At 33.7% G+C, this 23,581-nt stretch overlaps 2 protein-coding genes across 2 annotated transcripts; both read left to right on the top strand.

Annotated features, from left to right (window-relative positions):
• The first annotated feature begins 1,699 nt into the window (after positions 1-1,699).
• On the top strand, positions 1,700-2,752 carry LOC136984230 (uncharacterized). The gene has a single exon (XM_067281129.1). It carries the CDS (start codon positions 1,700-1,702, stop codon positions 2,750-2,752), a length of 1,053 nt encoding a protein of 350 aa, XP_067137230.1.
• A 160-nt stretch (positions 2,753-2,912) lies between these two features.
• LOC136984228 (dynein axonemal heavy chain 7-like) lies at positions 2,913-22,826 on the top strand (the record flags this gene model as incomplete). The annotated part of the gene is made up of 6 exons (XM_067281128.1): positions 2,913-2,939; positions 3,097-3,360; positions 3,451-3,599; positions 15,074-15,205; positions 20,471-20,612; positions 22,727-22,826. Coding segments are annotated over exons 1-6 (814 nt in total), but the record flags the coding sequence as incomplete, so codon positions are not given.
• Between the last annotated feature and the right edge of the window lie 755 nt (positions 22,827-23,581).

Raw genomic sequence — 23,581 nt, 5'->3', positions numbered from 1 at the left:
ATTCACATTCAACCTTTTAAAAACCAGTAATAAAAATTTGAAAACAAACGTTTTCGACCGTTAACTCGGTCTTCATCAGGTTCTAACTATTGAGATTCAAAACTGTTCCAGAACGTATTCAAATTTTCGAATAGAACCGTTGCGCATTCGTGTTACGTGTTGGCATGCGTAATACGTGTGGCGCAAAAACACAACGAAATTACAATCCATATACAAACGAAGGAATGGGGATGTACATTAAATGGAGCTATGGGGAACATCCCCTTCGTAACAAAACTTCCAAGCTTGAGAAATGTTACACGCATCTTTAGAATTGATGCAGGTTGTGTGCAGTCCAGCCTTGTATATTTCCAGAGTTTCCAGGGATCGCAGATGGTCCAATCGGTGGGATATTTTAATCAATTCCGCGTTTTGCAGATCAGCACTTATGCCCGGGGTCGAGGCATAAGCAGAGAGGGTAGTGGTGCCTCTGTTGCGGTCGATATCATATTTATGCTCGCGTAGACGCTTGTCGAGCGACCGTTTCGTTGAACCGATGTATACAAGCTCTCTTTGGAATCTGCTATCCCATAATGGAACAGAGTATACCCCCGGTGCCATTCTTTTATCTACGATGTCCTTGGAATTGCGCATGAGGTCATATATAGTGTTACGTCTCTTGTAAGCGATCTTTTTGTTGGTGTATGCGGCAATTTCCCTGTAAATGGAGTCTAGGTGTTTATTATATTCAACCACAACAAGTGCTTGAGTGGTATTGGAGTCGTTAGTGCGTGTGTTGGTGTTGTCAGTACGATGCAAATGTGCAGACGCAAGGTTATGAACTAATGTACGGCTATAGCCGTGTCTTGTGGCTATGATCTGGATGCGCTCTAATTCAGATATGGTGTCCTCGATTCTGGAGTGGTGCGTGAAGGCTCTTTTCGTAAGGGCACGGAAGGCAGCTACCTTGTAAGAGAAGGGGTCCTCCGAAACGGCAGGGATGAATAATGGAGTGTAGCATGGTTTGTAATGGACTTTAGTGGATATTGTGTTGCCATCTATTTGCATATGGATGTCTAAGAAGTTTGCATTTGTGTTGCTTATTTGGTCAAGCTTGATGTGGAGTCCATATGGGTTGTTGTTCATTGCATCGATGAACCTATTTATATTGGGCTTAGTTTTCCATAAGATAAGCCCTAGTTTTCCATGGGATAAGCCTAGTTTTCCATAAGATAAGCCTTAGTTTTCATAAGATAAGTCCATAAGATCATGCCTGACGCTCGAAAACCTCATTTCTGGAATGAATGACGTACACAAGGAATATTACCGATGGAAATCTGCCTTGAAGATAATAGCTGCTAACAACCGGAAACAAAAGGATACGATTTGGAAACAGGTCACCAAATCCAAAAAATGGTTGGAAGACCATAACATAATCGTCCTCAAGGCGGACAAAAGCAAGGCTCTCGTGTTATTGAAGAAAGAAACATACACTTCCATGATGCAAACATACATCAACGACACAGAATGTGAACGCATCGATGATGGATTTGTCAACAAGCTACAAGCACGTGTGAAAAGATTTACACAATAAAAATTACTAATACTAACGTCGCACGGAGCGCACCGTAAACTAGTCCTGGAACTAGCCGACATTCTGTGCAACACTTCCTTTTTCCGTTTCGACGACAAAACATATCTGCAGAAACGTGGTGTTCCGATGGGCAGCCCGCTGTCGGGCGATTTATGCGAGTTGGTCATTAGAAAACTGGAACAAAGAATCATACCCCTCTTTAATTCAGATATACATATTTATAGGAGGTACGTCGATGATATCTTTATCTTATGGAAAACTAAGCCCAATATAAATAGGTTCATCGATGCAATGAACAACAACCCATATGGACTCCACATCAAGCTTGACCAAATAAGCAACACAAATGCAAACTTCTTAGACATCCATATGCAAATAGATGGCAACACAATATCCACTAAAGTCCATTACAAACCATGCTACACTCCATTATTCATCCCTGCCGTTTCGGAGGACCCCTTCTCTTACAAGGTAGCTGCCTTCCGTGCCCTTACGAAAAGAGCCTTCACGCACCACTCCAGAATCGAGGACACCATATCTGAATTAGAGCGCATCCAGATCATAGCCACAAGACACGGCTATAGCCGTACATTAGTTCATAACCTTGCGTCTGCACATTTGCATCGTACTGACAACACCAACACACGCACTAACGACTCCAATACCACTCAAGCACTTGTTGTAGTTGAATATAATAAACACCTAGACTCCATTTACAGGGAAATTGCCGCATACACCAACAAAAAGATCGCTTACAAGAGACGTAACACTATATATGACCTCATGCGCAATTCCAAGGACATCGTAGATAAAAGAATGGCACCGGGGGTATACTCTGTTCCATTATGGGATAGCAGATTCCAAAGAGAGCTTGTATACATCGGTTCAACGAAACGGTCGCTCGACAAGCGTCTACGCGAGCATAAATATGATATCGACCGCAACAGAGGCACCACTACCCTCTCTGCTTATGCCTCGACCCCGGGCATAAGTGCTGATCTGCAAAACGCGGAATTGATTAAAATATCCCACCGATTGGACCATCTGCGATCCCTGGAAACTCTGGAAATATACAAGGCTGGACTGCACACAACCTGCATCAATTCTAAAGATGCGTGTAACATTTCTCAAGCTTGGAAGTTTTGTTACGAAGGGGATGTTCCCCATAGCTCCATTTAATGTACATCCCATTCCTTCGTTTGTATATGGATTGTAATTTCATTGTGTTTTTGCGCCACACGTATTACGCATGCCAACACGTAACACGAATGCGCAACGGTTCTATTCGAAAATTTGAATACGTTCTGGAACAGTTTTGAATCTCAATAGTTAGAACCTGATGAAGACAGAGTTAACGGTCGAAAACGTTTGTTTTCAAATTTTTATTACTGGTTTTTAAAAGGTTGAATGTGAATTGTTTGCTCACACCAGTACAGAAGTCGAACCATTATAAAAGATGATTTTAATAATAATAATTACTTTGTCTTCTTATTCATTTCGTGTTAATAACAATTTATTTTCAGGTAAAAGCTGATATTGATGAATTCAGAAAACATATGCCATTAATTCAAACTATATGCAATCCTGGCCTTAAGGATAGACATTGGGAAGAAATGTCAAATTTAATTGGATTTGAATTAAAACATACTGAAGAAACTACTTTAGATGATATGTTCGAATATCACATTGAAGAATACATTCCACACATTGCTGGAATTAGTGATGTTGCCACCAAAGAGTATAACCTTGAAAAATCTTATTTAAAAATGAAACAAGAATGGGAAAATGTAAGAATTAGTAATAAATCATTTATAATATAACTAAAGGAAATTTATAGATCAGTTTCATGTTTTTCATGTTTTCAAAAATCTTTTCAGACAAGATTTATTTTAGGTATACATGGAGATACAGAAACAAATATTTTATTATCTGTTGATGATATACAGCAGATGCTTGATGATCAAATTGTGAAAACTGGAACTATGATTTCATCTCCTTACATAAAACCATTTGAAAATGATATCAAGTTAGTTATTTTTTAACTATATTAATAATATTTTTAGTTGTTTATTATTTGTTTGTAGTGCATATTTCAGTGGCGTGTCGTAACATTTGATGACAGGGAAGCTGTGTTTCTGTAAGAAGCCGACTTCCAGGGGCAATCAGTTAATTGCGCGTCTAGTTGCGAATGAGTCTAGGGGAGGGATGGGCAACCTGTGGCCCGCATTCATATATTTTGCGGCCTGCGACGCATAAAATGTGAATAAATATATCAATTTCCCAGCTTAAGGAAGTACGCAGCAAAAATTCAAGCGTTATTTTCTACAACTTCTGTATGTGAATAGTTTTTCCCGCAATGAATTTAGCAAAAATTAAAACAAGAAACCTGCTAACAGACACATCAAAACTAATTTAAAACTAGCAGTGACAAATATTTAACCAAATATTTCCAATATATTATGTTTACATCAGTTCCAGAAGCTAAATTAAGTATACCTATGCTAATTTATAATTATATATGAATAAATAATTCTAATTTACCAACATTTTTTTCTCTTTCTCTTGTATGCGGCCCGCATCAGTTCAACAGTCTTAAAATGCGGCCCTTACATAGAAAAAGGTTGCCCATCCATGGTCTAGGATCCATTCGTATTCATTTGTTCGATAAGCTGGTAAAAACTGTAGACTTCTTCTAAATGTATTTTTAATATCACAATTACATTCTGAATCGCTAGCCACGATATAAGGGATAAAATTAAAAATAAATTATAAAAACTTACTTGGTGAAATAAAATATGCTGTGGATATACATACCTGGTACAATATATTGTTCAATTGTATTAATATACTTTTAAAGAAAATTATAATTAAATGTAGTTTTGTAAAGAAACGTACATAAAAATAATATAAAATATTCTTTACTTTTTAAATTTTAAAACAATCCACTTAGTCAAATAGCTCGATACGAGTGGCTAATGATGGAATCAGAGACAGTCCAGGTAGGTGTGCATTGTGTGCATGCCAAATCCCCAGGGTACCAATACCAGTCAATGTCAAATGCCTCTTGTCGCATCACTAGTGTACCTCAAAGAACACGACAGGGTTGTTGTAAATTTCAAACATTTCTCACCATAGCTGTAAAAATCTAACTATGTTAAACTTAATACTAAGTAGATTGTCCGTCATTTGTTTTCTAACTATTTCGTTTTAGGACCAGTGTCCACGAAAATTTCCAAAATTTACAACTTTGTAGTCACTCTCATTGAACTGGAAAAATTTCTGTCTTTGTTATCTAATATTACGAAGAAATCAGTCCCCACCGTACTTGGTTAAGCTTTTGTTTAAGTAAATTTCTGGCTCTTTCAGCAGGGTTTTATTTATGTCCCCAATTCCCTAATCTTTTAATTATTTAATTACTTCTTAAGTAGAAATAAGTTGAAACCAGTTACTTTGTACCTGAATATTTGTAAAGACAAATTTTTATGACAACAGATACATAAATCGTAAATTTAAGAAAAATAAATTTTGGAGCTTTTTTGTACTTTGTACTGTATGTTTCATTCATTAAATTTGGTTGTAAATGATGCTGCCAAAGTAACAGTTAATTTTTTAATATTGTACAAGAATTGTACACATTTTTTTCTACATTCCCTTATAGATGGGACATACGAAATCATAATATCACCGGTTTAACATTGAAATCCGTAAGTAATATAAGATGGGAGAGCAGAATAAAAATATCAAATATTTTAATGGATTTTTTTACTTTTGTCAACTATACAGAACTATCGTAAAAAACATACCAGTAAATTCCTATCGGTTGGGTTAAGTTATAAATGTACTTATTATGATTCACATAATCAGGTGATGGCAGCCAAATGTAAAGCAGGCAGGCGGCTAAAAGTCCAGGACCGGTCCGGGATAGAATCATTGGAAGCGTTATACGTGTGTAGCTTTCACCAGCTAAACCATGTGAGGTTGGTACTCTGTAAAGCACATGTGCCAATGCGTATAATCTGGCTATTTGGAAGCTGACCCAGTTTCGACAATACAGCGCTTCTATTCTGCCACTGATATTCGAATATACAATAGCAATCTTATAATTTTTTTCACATGTAGTATAGAAATTTGTAATAAGATAATAATGCAGTTATAATAAAATATTAATTTTAATTAATTCAAAGTACGTTAAAATATGAAAATTTATGTTTTAGAAAATACAAGGGAAGCAGCGCTTCCACCGCTTCCAATGATGGCACGCCACTGGCATATTTAATGTTTATGAAGTTAAGAAGAATTAGACATAACAGATTAACTAGGCTCAAATTGAATAAGAATATTTACCTCTATAACATTTAGTCACGTATTTTTTAGTCACTAAATGAGCTAAAAAAATAATAAACCATCAGATATAAAATATTCAATAATATTGATTTTAGAATTAGATTTTATTTGTTAATTGCTGATATCATAATATGACTTTTATTAAAATAGTATTGTTGTTAAATTTTTTCAGCTTTAAAGAGTACTTGATTATTTTTATTGAAGTCTTTTTAAATTATAAATACTGTTGAAGATTATTGTTTTGAAACTATAGAAATTTTATTGTTTTTTATTTTTCAAAGAATTAACAACTTAATATTATCATAAATTATTGAATACATTAAATCTCTCCAAATAAAAATTTGTGATTTATGAGTATCAAAAATCATTACCAATATAAACAGATCTTTTTATGATGAAATTTATGATAAATAATAATATATGATATAAATTAACTATTATACAGTAGAATCTTCTTAGTGAAATTACAATTTGGTTATAATTATCATTATCTTAGATTAAACAGACATTTTTAGGCTCTCTTTTGACAAAAAAATAATTAATTAATTAATGAATACTTAATACAGTAGAGCATCGATTATCCGACCCCTGATTAACCGACTTATCGGTTAACCGAGCGCGTTCTAGTCGGCAAATTCAAATGTCCTCTAGTGATGTGGCGCTACAATATTTAGTTATGTCTTGGCTACTTTAATATTATTTTTGTTAAATTTTTGCATGTTTTAGCTGGCAGCACTGGCTCGACCATGAAAGGGAGGCTAGTATTTAAACCAGGCCTAATACACTATACTAATAATGTATTTTTTCATACTTTTCGGTTATCGACTTTTCAGTTATCCGACCAACCCCAGTCCCCAATTAAGTCGGATAATCGATGCTCTACTGTATTTATATACAGTGGAACCTTGCTTAACGAGCATAATTCGTTCCAGAGTCTTATTCGTAATGCAAAACACTCGTTAAACAAAACAATTTTTCCCATAGAAATTAATGTAAAATACAATAATGCTTTCCACGCCAAAAAAATGATCAAATGTTTTATGTATAACATTTATTTAAAAAAATTGTACAATATACACTGTTAAGGAGCATGAATCGTCGTCATCTTTCCTTCTAGCGCGGAATGAACCATCCTGGAATGAGAATTTGATTTGCAGAAACAAAAAAAAAAAAAAAATCAAATTGGTATGGTTTCACAGGCTGTATGTGAGATGCTATACATAATCACAGCTAATATGTTTGATAAACACTCCAAACAATATGCCAAATTCTTGGGTTATGTAAATGCTATAATTAAATATTAGAACTTAGTAATATGAAGACAAAGTTTGCTCAAATAGAGACCACCATTTTTTAATTCCGTGTTTAAGACAATACAATTTCGGCGACCGACCTTTCTTTTGAGGCTGCTAGCCGCCAGAAACGCTAAAAAGTCTTTCTAAAAACACAAATTTTCCAATTAAAATAAATAAAATTATTTATAAAATAGGAATTGGTGACTTCCGAACATCTTAAAACCATCCAACCTTCTTGGAGTGTTTTCCAATTAAAATTTTTATATTTTTTTAATTGGAATTTGTGCATCAGAAAAAATTATATATTTTTTTAATTGGAAAATTTGTGTTTTTAGAAAGACTTTTTAGCATTTCTAGTGGCAAGCAGCCTCAAAAGGAAGGTCGGTCGCCGAAATTGTATTGTCTTAAACACGGAATTAAAAAAATGGTGGTCTCTATTTGAGCAAACTTTGTCTTCATATTACTAAATATAAAAGGAACCATCGGACAAAACGAAATTACTTATTAAATATTAGAAATTAATTAATTAGACTAGAGGTAGGCAGTTATGTTTCCATCTCGTATTAAATTTAATAATTATAAATAGTTAATTTTTAATTCAGACATTTCTAAAATTTAATTTGGAATCTGTCATTAAGTTTAATGACCCAAGAATTTGGCATATTGTTTGGTGTGTTTATTATATAACAGGCTATGGTTGTTGATGTTTATAAGTAATATGTGTGAACACAAGTTTGGAAAAATATGTGATCACAAGCGACACGAAGATGCTAGTGGAACGAGTGCTAAACACAGAATGATGGAGCATGCCGCATGCGCACAATTCGGGACTTTCCCTCTCCTCATCACTCATTGTGCAAAACATTGCTCGTTAAGCGAGGCAAATTTTTACAATTTGTTTTGCTTGTTATGCGAAACACTCGTGCGAGGTGCTCGTTAAGCGAGGTTTCACTGTATAAGTACAATTATTTACCGTATTTTACGGACTATAAGACGCATTTTTTCTTCGAAAAATTGCCTCTAAAATTCAGGTGTGTCTTATAGTCCGTAAAATACAGTATTTATTTATTTATTTATTAAGTACAATTGGAAACATCAAAGATGATTGTATTCCACCTCTGGTAACAAGAAATAAATGATCCTCAATAAAATAATAACGAAATATAAAAGACATAAAAGAATTATAAACAAAGCAAAACAAAAGTTACATTGTGTATTATATAGAATAGATTTACATTTATTTTTAAAAAAGTTAAAATCACAATATTGGTATGGTTCCACAGGCTGTATGTGAGATGCTATACAGTAAAAGAAAGATCTTTGTGAGAGAGAGAAAGGTGAAAATATGGGATGAAGAAGCATGGTGTATTGTGGGTTCTTACAGTTGGGATGTGGAGACCTAACCAATAGTTTGAAATTAGACCATTAAAGTATTTAAAGCAGAGAATGCAATCAAAATATTTTAAGTGATCAGAAAGATTAGGAAGACCAAGGTGAACTCTTGCCACATGGTGGTTGTCAGTAAAGGGTAAATTGCAGAATTTATGCATCAGAAAATAAACTTTATCTAATTCAGATTGTATTTTTTGAAGCAGATAAGGGGCAGCCATGGCCCAGACGGGTAAACAATAATTGACTATTGACTGAAAATTAGTAAAGAAAATTGTTCTGAGTATGGCCTTTGGAGAAATATTTTTGCAAAAATGCCAGATAAAGCCACATCTAGTGGCAAGGGATTTAATAATGTAAAAGATATGATTGTGGAATATTAATTTTTCATCAAATATGATATCACCAAGGTCGCAATGAGACTGAACATAGTTTATTTTAGAAGAATTGATAAATATGGAAGGGTGATAGGGATTGTGAAGTAGAGAAAAGCACATAACAATAGTTTTATGGATGTTGATTTTTAGATTATAGCTGGCAAAAGTGGAATGTAGAGAATTGATAATAACCTGAAGGGAGGAGGGATCATTGGATAAAATCTTAATGTCATCAACATAGGCAATTATTTTAGAGTGTGGATTGATTAGTAATTTATCAATATAAGCTGAGAAAAAAAGCATGCTTAATACAAAACCTTGAGGTATGCTACAGATAGGGGAGAAAGGGAAAAAATCAGAATCACCAATGTGAATCTTACATAGTCTGGATAAATAGTAATTGTTTAACCAACAGTAAAGAGCAGAATCTAAATCCAAATAATCACTTAGTGTCTGAAGTAGTAAATTAGGGATAATAGAGTCAAAGGCTTGGGAAATGTCAATATAGATTATGTAGGTAGATTTTTTGTTCTCAAAATTGTGCAGAATAGTATAAATTGTTTCAAGAATATTGGTGGTAGTAGAAAGGTTATAAATGCTGCAGTGTTGATGAGAGGAAAATCTGGAAGTAATTTGGGTATAGATTTTATTATATAAGCAAATTTCAAAAATTTTTAACATTGCTGATAGTGTGGCTGTACGCCATATTTTTGTACATATGAATTTTAGACTTAATTAGTTTTAATAATTTTCTCTCCTTCTTAACCCTTCTTTCTAATTTCCTTTGTCCATTGTTCTGGCTTCTGGGAACGCGGGCTTCCCACTCCCCACCCACCAGGGGGTCGTGTGGAACAAAGAGTTCGAGTGGAGGACGAGTAAAATCTGGGTCATCGAAGAGTCACTTTTTCTCCGGCCGGAACACGAGGAAGCACGGACGAGAACGGCGAGCTCGTGAGACGGAATTCTACGAGGGCCGAATAGAGAGCCGTGAGGTGAGGATCCGGACCGTAGAGTCAAAGACACTGACAAGAAATTATCCTAAAAGGTATTTTTACAACGTTGACGAACCCAGAGATACGCAGAATAAACCACCAGCCGGAATCGGAGTTCAGCGAGAACAAGGGTACCCCACTATCCTATCAATTCTTCTCACTTCCTACTTTTATACTTTTCTATCCTTTTAGGTTTAAGTTAGTTAAGAATTGCGCGGGTTTTATTGTTACAATCGGACAACAAGAAAAGTTGGACTGAGGGAATCCACAAAGAACTTATTGTATATATTATTAATCGCCGAAATTAAATTTGTTTTAATTGAATTCACGTGTCTGTGTATTCCTATCGCGCTTCACACTTTACAAATAGAATAGTTAATTGGTCTAAATGCATTATCTTTTTTGGGGAGAACCTTTATATTAGAAATTAACCATTGATTTGGAATGTGACTAGAATTAATAAACTTATGAAAAGTTTGGAGAGAATAACAGCTGATATTGCATTTAGCTTTTTTATAAAATTGTGTGGGAATTGATTCTGGACTATAATTAAAGTTCTTTAGGCTATCTATAGCAGACTTAACATCGGAAAAGGAAATAAAGAAGTTATGTTTACATTGTTGAATAGATAGGGAGTGAAAAGCTTCAGGTAAAATGCGAAAAGTATCTAGATTTGATATTATTAAATATATTAATACAGTCCGTAAAGAAATTATAAACTCAAGTGAAAATTTTCTGTGTTTTAATTTCTTTTCATCTACAGTCAATTGTTACTATATGAGATGATTTTAATTAGTCTTAAGAATATATAATGAAATAAACAAGTCTTTGTATTGTATCATTTTAATAAACAATCAAAAATTTGAATTGTTATAATTTTTTGTTGTAAACAATTTATAAACTCAAGGGTGAAAACTGATTATTACCGTTGAATGGAACAATCCACTATGCATGTATTTATGTAAATTAGTATGTGTAACATTTTGGGTGAGTCTAAGAATTCAAACTAAAAAAGTGACAAAAATGCCAAGGGGAGTAACCTTAACTGAAAGTGAAATACGAAAAATCTATTTCTTTAAGGGAAAAAGATGGCCAACTCGTAAAATTGCTCCAAAACTTGGAAGATCTCAAACTGCAGTACAAAATGTACTAAAAAAGGGTGATAATTATAGCAAAATTAAACGTACAGGACGAAAACCAAGTCTGCAGCCTCGTGATCATCGCTGCATTGCTAGTCTTGCAACAAATGAATCATTGTCTACTCGTGAAATAGGTGCAATTTTACCAACTCCAGTGTCCCACCAAACTGTGTGGAAAAGCTTGAGAAAGAATAAAACAATAAACTTTATGAAAGTGAAGTCCAAACCAAAGATAACAGAGTTACATCAGTCAACAAGGCTGCAATGGACAAAAGATCATGTTACCTGGACAACTGAATGGAGAAAAATAGTTTTCTCAGATGAGAAAAAGTTTAACCTGGATGGCCCGGATGGCCAAGCATATTATTGGCATGATACAAGAAAGAATCCCAGGGTCAAATCCAGTAGACAACAAGGTGGAGGTTCAGTAATGATCTGGGCAGCAATCGGATATGAAGGGAAAACAGATTTGGCATTTATTAATGGGCGAATGAATTCTGAGACCAAGCTATGTTATATGAACATCTAATCCCATTTGGTCCTCTCATTGGTGGTCAAGACTGGATCTATCAACAGGACAATGCATCTGTTCACAAGTCAGCCAGTACGACAAAGTGGTTTTCACGTGAAAAAATTGAAGTGATGGTTTGGCCAGCACATAGTCTAGACCTTAATCCCATTGAAAACCTTTGGAGTCAACTTGTGGCATTAGTTTATCGCCATGGAAAACAATACAACACATCCGATGAGCTTACAGTTGCATTGTATAATGCCTGGGACAAAATTAAACTAAGTGACATTCAAAACCTGCTTGATTCAATGCCTAAACGAGCTGTGGAGGTAATTGAAAACAAGGGAGGGTCCACAAAGTATTAAAAACTTACTAAATCACCCTTGAGTTTATAAATTGTTTACAACAAAAAATTATAACAATTCAAATTTTTGATTGTTTATTAAAATGATACAATACAAAGACTTGTTTATTTCATTATATATTCTTAAGACTAATTAAAATCATCTCATATAGCAACAATTGACTGTGGATGAAAAGAAATTAAAACACAGAAAATTTTCACTTGAGTTTATAATTTCTTTACGGACTGTATCATAGATTTTCTCATCCAGAATAGATTTTTGTGTGGAGGTAGTTGTCTTTGAAAAGTTAGGAATGAAATGCTAGAAGGTACGAGGGTCAGTGACAAAGTTAGACACAGTTCTGTTAAAATATTCTAAAAAAGCAATACAATGTTCCTGGTAATAATGTTGTAGTATTCTGTGTATATATAAATCCAAGGACGACGCCAGCCAATGGGCCAGGGGGAGCAAGATGATGTAAATTGATAGAGGATATGAATTGTATGTAGGTAAAATAAAAACGATTCATAAAGTTTTAATCATTTACTATGTACCAGAAAAGAAATATCTTAATTAAAAACATTTTTTTTAACTTACAAGAAGCCTAAGAAGATTATTTTAATTAAAACTTAGCATTTAAATAATTTTTTTTGAATTTTCTAGGGGAGGGCAGCTGCCCCTCTGCCTCCCTCCTGGCAACACCCTTGTATAAATCACATGGGTTTCCATAATGTTTCCATTTGGTCCATTGTTTTCTGACAATATTGGATAATTTCTTTAAGTGTAGAGGAAGCCATCTATTGGAAGAAGAGTTTAATTTATGAAATTGTAATAATTTTTTAATAGTGGCAGAAAATAAGTTGTAAATTTTATCAGTAAGTTTCTCAGTAAGAGAAATAGGAGAGTCAAGGAAGGTCCAGTCAATCGAGCAAAGGATTTTTGAGGCCTCTGCTCCATTTAGTGAGGCCCAAATGGGAATATTAATGTATTTAGCAGATTGCTGTTTATTGGTATTTAAAAAGACATCTAGACATATTGCATTGTGGTCAGAGTTGAAACCCTGAGCATAACTGGCACCAATTATAGGTAAAAGCAAGATCAAAAAAGTTATCAATACAAGATAGAAAAAGGATTTCTTGTTTAAGTTGAAAAAAATAGAATATTTCATTAAGAAAAAATTGTTCAGTCGGGTCAAGGGAGGAATAGTATGGGCCATTAGAGTTCCAAGAGATGTTAGGCATATTGAAGTTGCTGCATCAGATAATTTTAAGATTTTGGGAATCAGTAAGAGAGATAAGATATCTATTTATCTCTCTTACTGATTTTAAAAATGGAATCTCTTTATTATGGGGGGCATAGATCGAAATGACTGTTAGATTATAGACAGAAAGTTTGACGACAAGGATGGAATCAAGATATTCAAATACTTTAACAGGTTTGAGTGAGGGAGGAAAATCAAAAGGATCCCACCACCAGTGTTGGATATTACAACATAATGCAATATGTGAATAATCCAAACTTTTAATAAAATTTGACACATCATCAGAGTTTGGGGTAAGCCAACTTTCTGTTAATATAAATAAATCATAAAAATTATTTAGAATCAAGGCAAGGAACATGCATTTGTTATTAATGGACCTGACATTTTGGACAAAAATTTTAAGATTTTTTGATGAAGACATGATGGGAAGAAGAGAGGTGCTATGACAATGATGAAGTAGATCAGGAGTTACCAAAAATGTATAAAATAACAGTAGATAAGTCAAAATATTATAAAATGCATAGCTTGAGCTTGCACAGTACAAGCAACAGATGATAAAATAAAATTGTGTAATAAAAAATAGGTATGCATATAAAATACAATAAAAACAAAATAGAAATACCTGAAATGGTGTAAATGAATTATGTTAACAAAATTGTAATAATATGAATGTCTATGCTCGCACCATGCAAAACAGGTATGTTGAACAGAGCTTGATGTAGGTTGCAGAATAAATCCGTATGAGCGATACCATTACCACAAGGGATAATGGTGCTGGACGATTCCAATTTGCTGAACAGGTAGATTACAAAAAGTGTTATACTGCAGATAGTTTGACAAATGATGACTAACAAAACGAGTGTCTCCAAAAATAAAGAGACTTGATTGTATTAAATAAGATCTTGTAATCTGAAATGATGTAAATGAATTACGTTAACAAAACTGTAATAATATGAATAATATTTAAAACAAACATTTTTAATTCACTTTATAGCTCATCCTCAGATGTGTTATAAATATAATAAAATATTCAAACTGTGGGACATGAAAAAATTTAACATATGAATTTCTAATGTCTGACAATTTAAATGTGCAAAATATAGTCCAGTAAGGAAGATATGTACTAGCCACTGTGGTTACTTAAATGAATTACTTAATGCACTTTTAACAGTGGAGTTTAAGAAGAAAAAGAATACTAAGGTTTTTGACCTAGTTAATGAACCAGTGGAGTGTACATCATCCTGACTGTAAATGAGGAGATATATCAATGCAGCATATATCAGATACAGTTCCCATTCCATCAATCAGTCACTTAGCATAAAGGAGAGGAAGAACACTATAGTTTTGTCTTCCAGTGAACAACTTCCTGGCACAGAGGTAGATTGGCTGACAGTTAAAATTATTCAAACTGTCTCTTACCCTTTACATGTCAGCATTGTCATTAAATTTATAACCACTCTGTTATCAACATGTGCATAAACAACAGGGACAAGGACATCTTTTTTCCTACCTGCCAATATGTTTCCACTTTCACATTAACCATTGCCATCATAGCCACCTCCCTGCTCTTTTAATGTATCAGAAACTATTCCTTTGTCTTGCTTTCTAACACTAGCACTCTTGGTTTGAAAACATTACTCATAATTTATACATAAGTTCTTTTATTGCTAAGGTGTATATTTTTGTGTGTTTTTGTTACCAGTGAATATTATTGTTTTCAGCTCTCTTTCTCATGTGTTCATCCTTATCAGCTTCAATATCCTGAAGTTCCAAAATGGTTACAATAAGCAGATTCTATTATTATTGAGTATTTTTCAACACAGTAGACTTATCAATATTTATTTTTAGGTCTTGGGAAATTCAGCTACAATTACTTCAAGAAATTATTGATGAATGGTTAAAATTACAGCACACTTGGATGTATTTGGAATCTATATTCAGTTCTCCAGATATTATGGCACAAATGCCTGAAGAAGGAAGGTAGTAAAATTTTTTTTATCTGTAAGCTTAATAATTTTATATATTTAAACTATAATTTAATCTAATAATAAATTTATTTATTTATTATTAGATTAATATAATACATTATTATACTAATTTATTATATAATAATTTTGATTACTGTAGTTAACATTTCAATTGAAATTTATCTACTTAATTTAATTTCTTACTATTGTTTGATGTAAAATCATTTCTATATAGCACATCTTCAAAATAATCTACAGTATAAGATATCATTATATACTAAAATATTATTTTTGTATGTTTAGCTTATCAATTCATATACATGATATTACTTGTTTTTAAATTGAAAAGTAATTTGGTTTATACAGAGTGTATCAGAATGATGTTTTAAAAATTTGGAGGATTGTAGGGGATGAAATTTGGAACGTTTTGATATAAGGAACCCATAGCTGGAAATGTGATATAAAGTTTCTACTGCGGTAGGAAGTGCTTGACCACCATTCACTTTGGTAGCTACCCTTCTGTCCATTGATGTCATGTTATTGTTCTTGACCTCTTCCTCTGGGGTTATGTAAAGTCCCTTGTTTACACAACACCTGTAGGAACAGTTCATGAGCTTACGGAGCACATTTTTACAGCATTTAATACCATCAGAGGGCAGCATGGCATCTTACAGAGAGTTGGACAAAACATGGTTCGTCATTGCACATGATGTAATGAAGTTGGTGGTCGTCACATTGAACATTTACTCTAAAGTAGTGCATCCACTGATTCGATGTACAGTTTGATTGTACTCTATTGTTTTGTCAATAAAACTTGTCATAAATACTGTATTTGCTGTTTCATTCAGCATACCAACTGCAAAGTGCAAAGTGCTATAGAAACTTTATGTAAGTTCGCCGACCTTAGGGGGGATCGTTAATCCCGCGACAGGATGGTCTAGGGTCGTTTGCGTGTGGGTGTGAGGGAGGATGACACAGACAATAAGTGTCTCACAAAGAAACCCGTTTATTTAAATATAAAACAACTCACACACTATGCACAGATCGTTACATAGAGGTGAACGTTTTCGAACGTTTTTGTGTCGTATGTGTTTCCTATTGTCGCTCTATAGAAGGCCCCGGCGGCAGCGGCTGGTGCAGCGACTCGTCGGTTGGCGTCGGCGGACCTTTCAATGGACACCTTGGAACACCTCTTGTCTCCCTTGAAACCTCTCGGAAAAAAAACAAGTCTCTCTTGTCCTTCCAATTCGGCGATTATACTTCAATTCTCTCTTTTTCGTATTGTTCATGTTGATTTGGCTCCACGTCCTTTCCTTTCTCTCTTCTCGATTGGTCCCTCGCTTGTTTCCAAGCGAAAAACGACCCCTGTTCGAGTCACGAGAAAAGAACCACCTATACAAATCTACTTGACACCCTCCGTTTACTCAGGATGGAAAGAATTGATGGAACTTTGAAACTTGCGCTCATATTTTCCCTATTGTCGTCTAGTCTGAGAGATTTTTGAAATACAATGCTTTGATTATGAAGTTCCTTTTTATTGAAAACTTTTCCCTTTTTCGAATATTAATTGATCTAAATTTCGTTGATACGAGCGATCTTGTCAGAAGGTCCATCTATACTGGAGGACATTCGTCTACAATCATTACTCATTACAATTAATTGCATTTCATTTTTACATTTAGGACCTTCTTGTCTTTCGACATCTTTCTCCCTTTTTTTTTTATGCGTCGCCTGGTTTCAAGGTGCGACTAACGCGTCAAACTCCAATCTTTGATCGGTTCTTGTCCTAGACTCCTTGTAAACAAATGGATGAGATTTTCTTACATTCGTTTGTTAACAATGCTTTCTAATATAAAATAGATATACTGTATAACCCAGTTATTTGGGACTTCACATTTATATCACATTTCTGGTTATGGGTTTGTTATATAAAAACGTTCAAAATTTCATCCTCTACAATCCCCAAATTTTTAATACATTATTTTGATACACCCTGTATATAATATATAATTCGGTAGGCTTACAATAGTATCACGTTTTACTATTACAAAGTAGTTGGTACAGAAATGAATGTAGTGTAAGGATTCCATCTAATGGTGCATTGTCTGTCTACTCATGCCTTGGCACAGTATAGACTTTCCTATCTTGCAGTAAAAGACAGGAAATACTTGCCTTTCTTACCATCTTGTCAGGATGATGTGAGATGTTAGGATCATATGGGGTAGTGATACTGAACACAGAGACTCACATTGACATAGAGTTACTATACAATTTGCATTTAATGAATCAACAAATAGATTCTTATAGTACAAGGTTGAGATTTGAAATGTTTACAAAGTAGTTAAAAAAGATGACAAGGTAATGGCTGGAGTAGAGTTGACAAGACTTTGGCAAGTGATGGGATGCCTTGATGGGATTGATACAGATGAAACATAATGGAGAAATGCCTGGTGGTCCCCCATTGGTGAGATCTTTTTTTGTCCCCAGGTAGGTTCCTTGAAAAGACAGCGATGAAGGATAAATTTGTACTTTGGTCACACATTGAAGTTGAAGGTGGGAAAGTTCTTGGGCAGAGAGTGACTCATCAGATGGGTGAATCTGCTGTCTGCCTAAGAAAGATGAAGATCACCAGATGAAAATCACTGAATGTCAGCCACCCTGTGTGCTTGAGAACACAAGCTTTTCTTCAACTTGTGACCGCAGGGTTAGCACCTCTTTGATGCCTTGTCAGGACTGACATCACTATGTCTTTACAGACAGACACAGAAACTGGGTTGGCTGCTAATTTTGATGCATGAGCAGTCACGTTGTAGTCTTTCAGACTCGGAATGGATGAAGACCTGGAAGAAGTACACTCCACAAGTACCCATTTATTATCTCAATATTATTTATTAACAAGCTATATACAGATGCTTAGTGGATGCTAATAATATGATATAAATATAGGAACCTCATTATTATTATTATCATGACCTTGACCACGAGAGAGAGAGAGAGAGCACTTACAATTGTTTGTGCATTGATAAATACCTTAAGAGTTCATAGAGATTGAAGATCCGTTTGGAACTTTCTGGAAGTAGGGAGTCTGGAAGTCACTTTCCTTTAGAGCAGCAAGAATTTCCCTTGAGCGTTGATTGATTTTCTTGAGTGGTGATGGTGGCAATGGTGGTGAGCAACCAGACACACACAGTTCAAGAAAAAACTGGATGACCCCTTTTGACTCATTGACCTCCCTTTTTTTTGTTAGGGGGTCTTTCTCCTGGGTTTTTCCCATGACTTTGTTAGTAATTTTAGTGACATTGAGGCCAATAGTCAATTTTTCACTTGTTGGTTACCGGGTGACACATTCAATGTGTCACCTTCAACAAGGAAATAAGTCTGTGGGAAACAGTTTTAATTGTCTTTAACACTTTTTTTCCATTTTGTCTCCTTAAATTTTTCTCTCGAAAAACAAAAACTAAACAAAATATTTTTACCAATTTTGGCTCTCTCACGATTTTAGTTTGAAATACCAATTTTTGGTTGATCTGAACTGTTGTTTTCCACCTCCCCAATGGTCCCTGAGCTGTTACCATGGATTCACTTCAGGTCATGGAGTGCCAACCATCCTTTTCTTTCCCAATAGGGATCTGCTGTCTTTGAAGAGTTGGGTTAGGTTCTTTCTTGAACAATTGTCTTGTAAATGACAGAAAATGTGTTTTTCTTCCCTTTCAAAGAGGATGCAACCATACCTACATAGTCCTGGTTGCTCCCTGTCCAAGGAAGCATTTGCTTTTTCACTTTTGACTCAGTGTTAGGTGACTGCAAAAACTTTGATCAATGTCACTCCCTCTCCTTCTCAGGCGATCTACAACTGGAAATATGACAATTAAATTTTACAGCACCCAATTTCTTCACTTCCCCACCTTTGTGAAAAGGATATATCATCCATTTATTGATGTTGGTTTAACAGTGTCTCCCATATCTTCAGGTGAGTTCCTGGCCTCACAGTAGTGGTATTACTGCAGTGAGAAAAAATTGCATTGCTTAGTTTACTTGCATTGTAAAAATTCTTGAATTACTTTTAAAACATGCATAAAATAGCAGAAAAACATCACTAAGCAACTCCTCACTTGAGGTTTTTAGTTTAGGGAGATCTGTTTATCATAAGCATTCCTGAATTTTGCTGTCTAGCAGTAAGCTGACAACATTAGGTAAGCAAACAAAGTGAAAGAAAAGTGCTATTGAAAAGCAAAACATAATTGCTGCTGGTCATATGTGCTTTATGTAGTATCTGCTGAAAAATTTTCATTCAATTTAGGTGTCAAAAATGATTACATAGTTACACTTGTAAATCAACTTTATAGTTTGTGTAAAATCAAACTAGTAGTTTTATGAAATTGGAGAATTTTTAACACCTATGCATTTGATAAGAAGGGGAAAGGAGCTATCCCTAGTTGGGATACTTTCTTTTCTGCAGAGCCAGGGATATGAAAGATAATAATTACACCCTGGACATATTTCATATGTATGCATTATAAGTAAAATTGTCATAATCACAAATAATAGTATAAAGTATCAAATTAATCATTTTGCCAATTAACCTGATAAAACAGTTAACAGTCATTAACATACTAAACTAATAATAATGAATAATTAAATCAACTAACTTTTGATAATTTGATAAGTTTGATAATTAGAGAGTTTGATAATTAGAGAATTTGATAATTATTTGATTTATTGAATTACTTAAGTTGTTTGAATGTATATATAAATAATGGATAATGAAAATATTAATATCAATTTTAAAACATTATTTAATCAACTTACAAAGTTTTAATGCAGTATAGACTATTAAATGTTTTTTAAATTAATTGGCATAGTGTTTTAGTTGAAATTTTTTTAAGTGTCTACTCATGAATTGATATTTAATTATCTTCTTATAATTTTGATATCATCTGTAAGAAAATAGTTGTTATTTTATCACAAACACATTTATTGTTTATTGTCTGTTGAATACTTTTCTGAAAATGACAATGCACTTGTTAGAAGTAATATAAAAATTTAAAAATGTTATTCTAAAATGTCATATTATTTTTTCTTTGAGATCTTTCCTCAATTTGTATTATGTTACAAAATGTTTTATACTATTGATTGGAATATTTAAAATTAAAAAATTTAAAACAATTTAAAACATTTGGTTAGATCTACTCATTACTTCTAAGTTTTTTTTTTACTAATTTTTCTTTTATAATTTTAACTACAGTTAATGAAAACAAGAAAATATTTTTTTTTTTAGGAGATTCAATATTGTTAACAGTAGTTGGAGAGAAATTATGAGTGCAGTAGAAGCTGATCCTCAAGTTTTTTCTATATTAAAAATTGATAAGTTATTAGAAAAACTAAAGAAATCAAATGAATTATTAGATCTGATTCATAAAGTGAGTATAATATTCTAATAAATTATTTATAAATAGTTTACACATAAATATGTAAAGTATATAATAATAAATTACTTAAGAATTTTAATAAATAATTTATAGTATATTGTGAAGACCGCATTAAGCCGGCCAGTCCGATTTTAACATGTTATAAACGAAAATTATCAAAATTTAAAATTTTATTGTTCAAACCTCTCGAGAGATAACGATCAAAATCAGAGATAACAATCACAAGTCAAAGGATGAACAGTCTTCGCCGTCAAACTCACTTCCCTCCTCTCCGGACCCGACTTCTGAGTCACGGAGCCCGAATCATCACCCTCCGTCGCGATTGGTGATCGTAACGGACGCGATCGGGAGTATAAATAGGGGGGAGATATCTGAGAACGGGTGGCTGACGTCTGAAGAAGATGAACGTCCCGGCGAAACCGAGTCCCATACGAAGGCCAATTCAAAGACGCCCGAGCCTCCGCCACGAGCCCGATCCTGCCGCCCACGCCAGAGAAGACGCCAGAGCCGACGAACCGTCTGCGATTGTTGTCGATAACCGAGAGGTATGAACCCCCCCAACAATTGTGAACTCTCTCTCTCCCGCGATTAGGGACAGGATGCGGTAGATTCTTGTAATTTTGTTTGTCCGTCTAAATAAATCGTCATGTGTTTTCATCCTGGGTCCGTTTATTCGAATATCGCCTTAACCTTATCGTCGAACCCACACACTTCCTCCACTCGACCTGACAATTAATTAACCTATCCCGACAAGTCGGGATATCGCGAAAAATTAGCCATCCTTGACAGTGGGGTGGGTCTTGCCGACCTATTCGCCGAAGACAAAGGAGGTACAACTTCCGTCCTACCTCCTGGCATTTCCCACAATATCTAATTAAAATACATCTCTTTTTGAATACTTATGGCTCTTCTTATAGTTACATTTTCAATTTAAATTAACAGACTTTTCTTAAGGAATACATGATTTTAATTTAATTACGTCTTTTGAGAAGTAAGTCTTCTCATCTTCAGAGTTTAATACACTGCTGTATATAAAAGAAAAAACAGAGAAAAATCTTATAGTTAACAATATTCCTAATAGTAACTTTTTTTTAGTCTGTAAAAATATGTAAAATTTTAAATTAAGTAATTATCTCAAATAATTAATTGGTATAAGACTTATCAAACTGTAACAGAGTCAAGTAATTGAGATCATAACAAAAAAAGAAGACTAATTTTATTTGTAGGATATATTTCAGTCTTCACTAGACCCTCTTCAGCCACAATTACTTAAATACAGATACCAATGCTATTGAAAAAAAATTTAACATTTAGCTTAATATAAATATATATATATTTTTATTATATATATATTATATTTATTTTATTTTTATATTTTTAAAAAGAAATATCTTATATTTCTTTATATATATAAATTTACAAGCGTAAAAAACAAACTGCAATATTTAACCTAATAGTTAAAGATTACATTGATATACTGTATCTGTTTATACATCCATCTGGTTATAATTTCTTCTATGAATTTACTGAACAGTTCACACAGACAATTTCTAATGTGACTATATGTTAAATGAGTCTATAGTATTGTTTAACACTGATTCCACTTGATGAGAATTGGTAGCCAAGATTTACTCACTTTCCTTTCCAAATTGTCATTAATTCTACAATTTTCATTAACATTTGTTATTTTAAAATTTTCATAATATTGTCTTTCACTAGGTTTTTTTCTGTATTTAATATTTTTATTGTTTTTTTTATGATTTTCACACCCTTTGGAATTGCAGTGTTTTGTTACTGCTGAACTAACATACTTATATTTAATTGCTCTCACTTGTTTAATAATACACATACCTAATGGATGGCCAGTTTTACCAATACATGTATGTAGTATATTTTTTTACAAATAGAAGACAAAGTGGCTCCAAAATTTTTTAGACGATCACCATTTATTTTCTCTAGTGTTCTAGAACAAAATTATAGACAGCTGGACCTTCCTTTATAGGCTATGCAACTGCCTACACTTTAAAAAGTTCCTTAAAAAACACTGAAAAACACAAATTAAACTAACATATCGTAAATTAAATCCCTTTTACTATTATTATTAGAGTAATGTTCCAACTTTTATAACTAATTGTAATTGTGATATTTGGTATGCAGGAATTGTGATCAAACAAAGAAAGCATATTACCAGACAAAGAAAATCAGGTAATTTCACAAGTAGTTTATTTCATGTACATATATAAGTTCTTAATAATGATTTAAATGTTACATTGCTGTACAGAAATGTACCAAACATTACAGTATGATCACTACCTTAACCACTATAAACTGACATATATTACTCGCGACAATGCCTTGGGTATGAGTTTTAAAACTAATCCTATAAACTAAATTACAAAAAGGATAGGTTCATTAGGAGGTAAAGAGTCAGTTTTAGCAAAGATAAGAATATCTGGGATTGGTTCTGTATATTTGGTGGGTGAGATGCCACTTGAGACTTTTCACAAGGGTTGATAAGTTCGGTTTTCCTATATCAGATTCTCCTCTTGCTTTCACTTTGCAATCGTCAATTCTGTACTGTCTTGTCATCATCACGATAGGACAGGATTCCTTCCTCAGAGTATGCAATGATCTCCGGTCATTGCTAACCTTGACCTGGAGTACTCAAATTCACATCTGTGCACTTTCAGGTCTCCAAAAAGAATGATGTGCCTCTTGTCCTTTTTGCCTCAGGGTCTTACTTTTCCCTTTGTTTACATTAGTTCCTGGAACTGGTCATCTCACCCAAGAGAAAAGAGTTAGGGAAGAAAATTCTAGAAGGAAGGAGAACAAAGGGCTATTATACTAAATTTATATTAATATATATAATACAATATGGCTTGTAGCCACATAATTAAATGCTTTAGATAGTTATTAAATAAATAACAGTTATTAAATATATCTTTAATACATCTTGTATT

Source organism: Centruroides vittatus, unplaced genomic scaffold (genome assembly GCF_030686945.1).
Source record: "Centruroides vittatus isolate TY-2023 unplaced genomic scaffold, ASM3068694v2 contig_910, whole genome shotgun sequence".
Taxonomy (NCBI): Eukaryota; Metazoa; Arthropoda; class Arachnida; order Scorpiones; family Buthidae; genus Centruroides; species Centruroides vittatus.
Note: the sequence above shows the minus strand (reverse complement) of the source record. Positions and strands in the feature narration are given on the sequence as shown.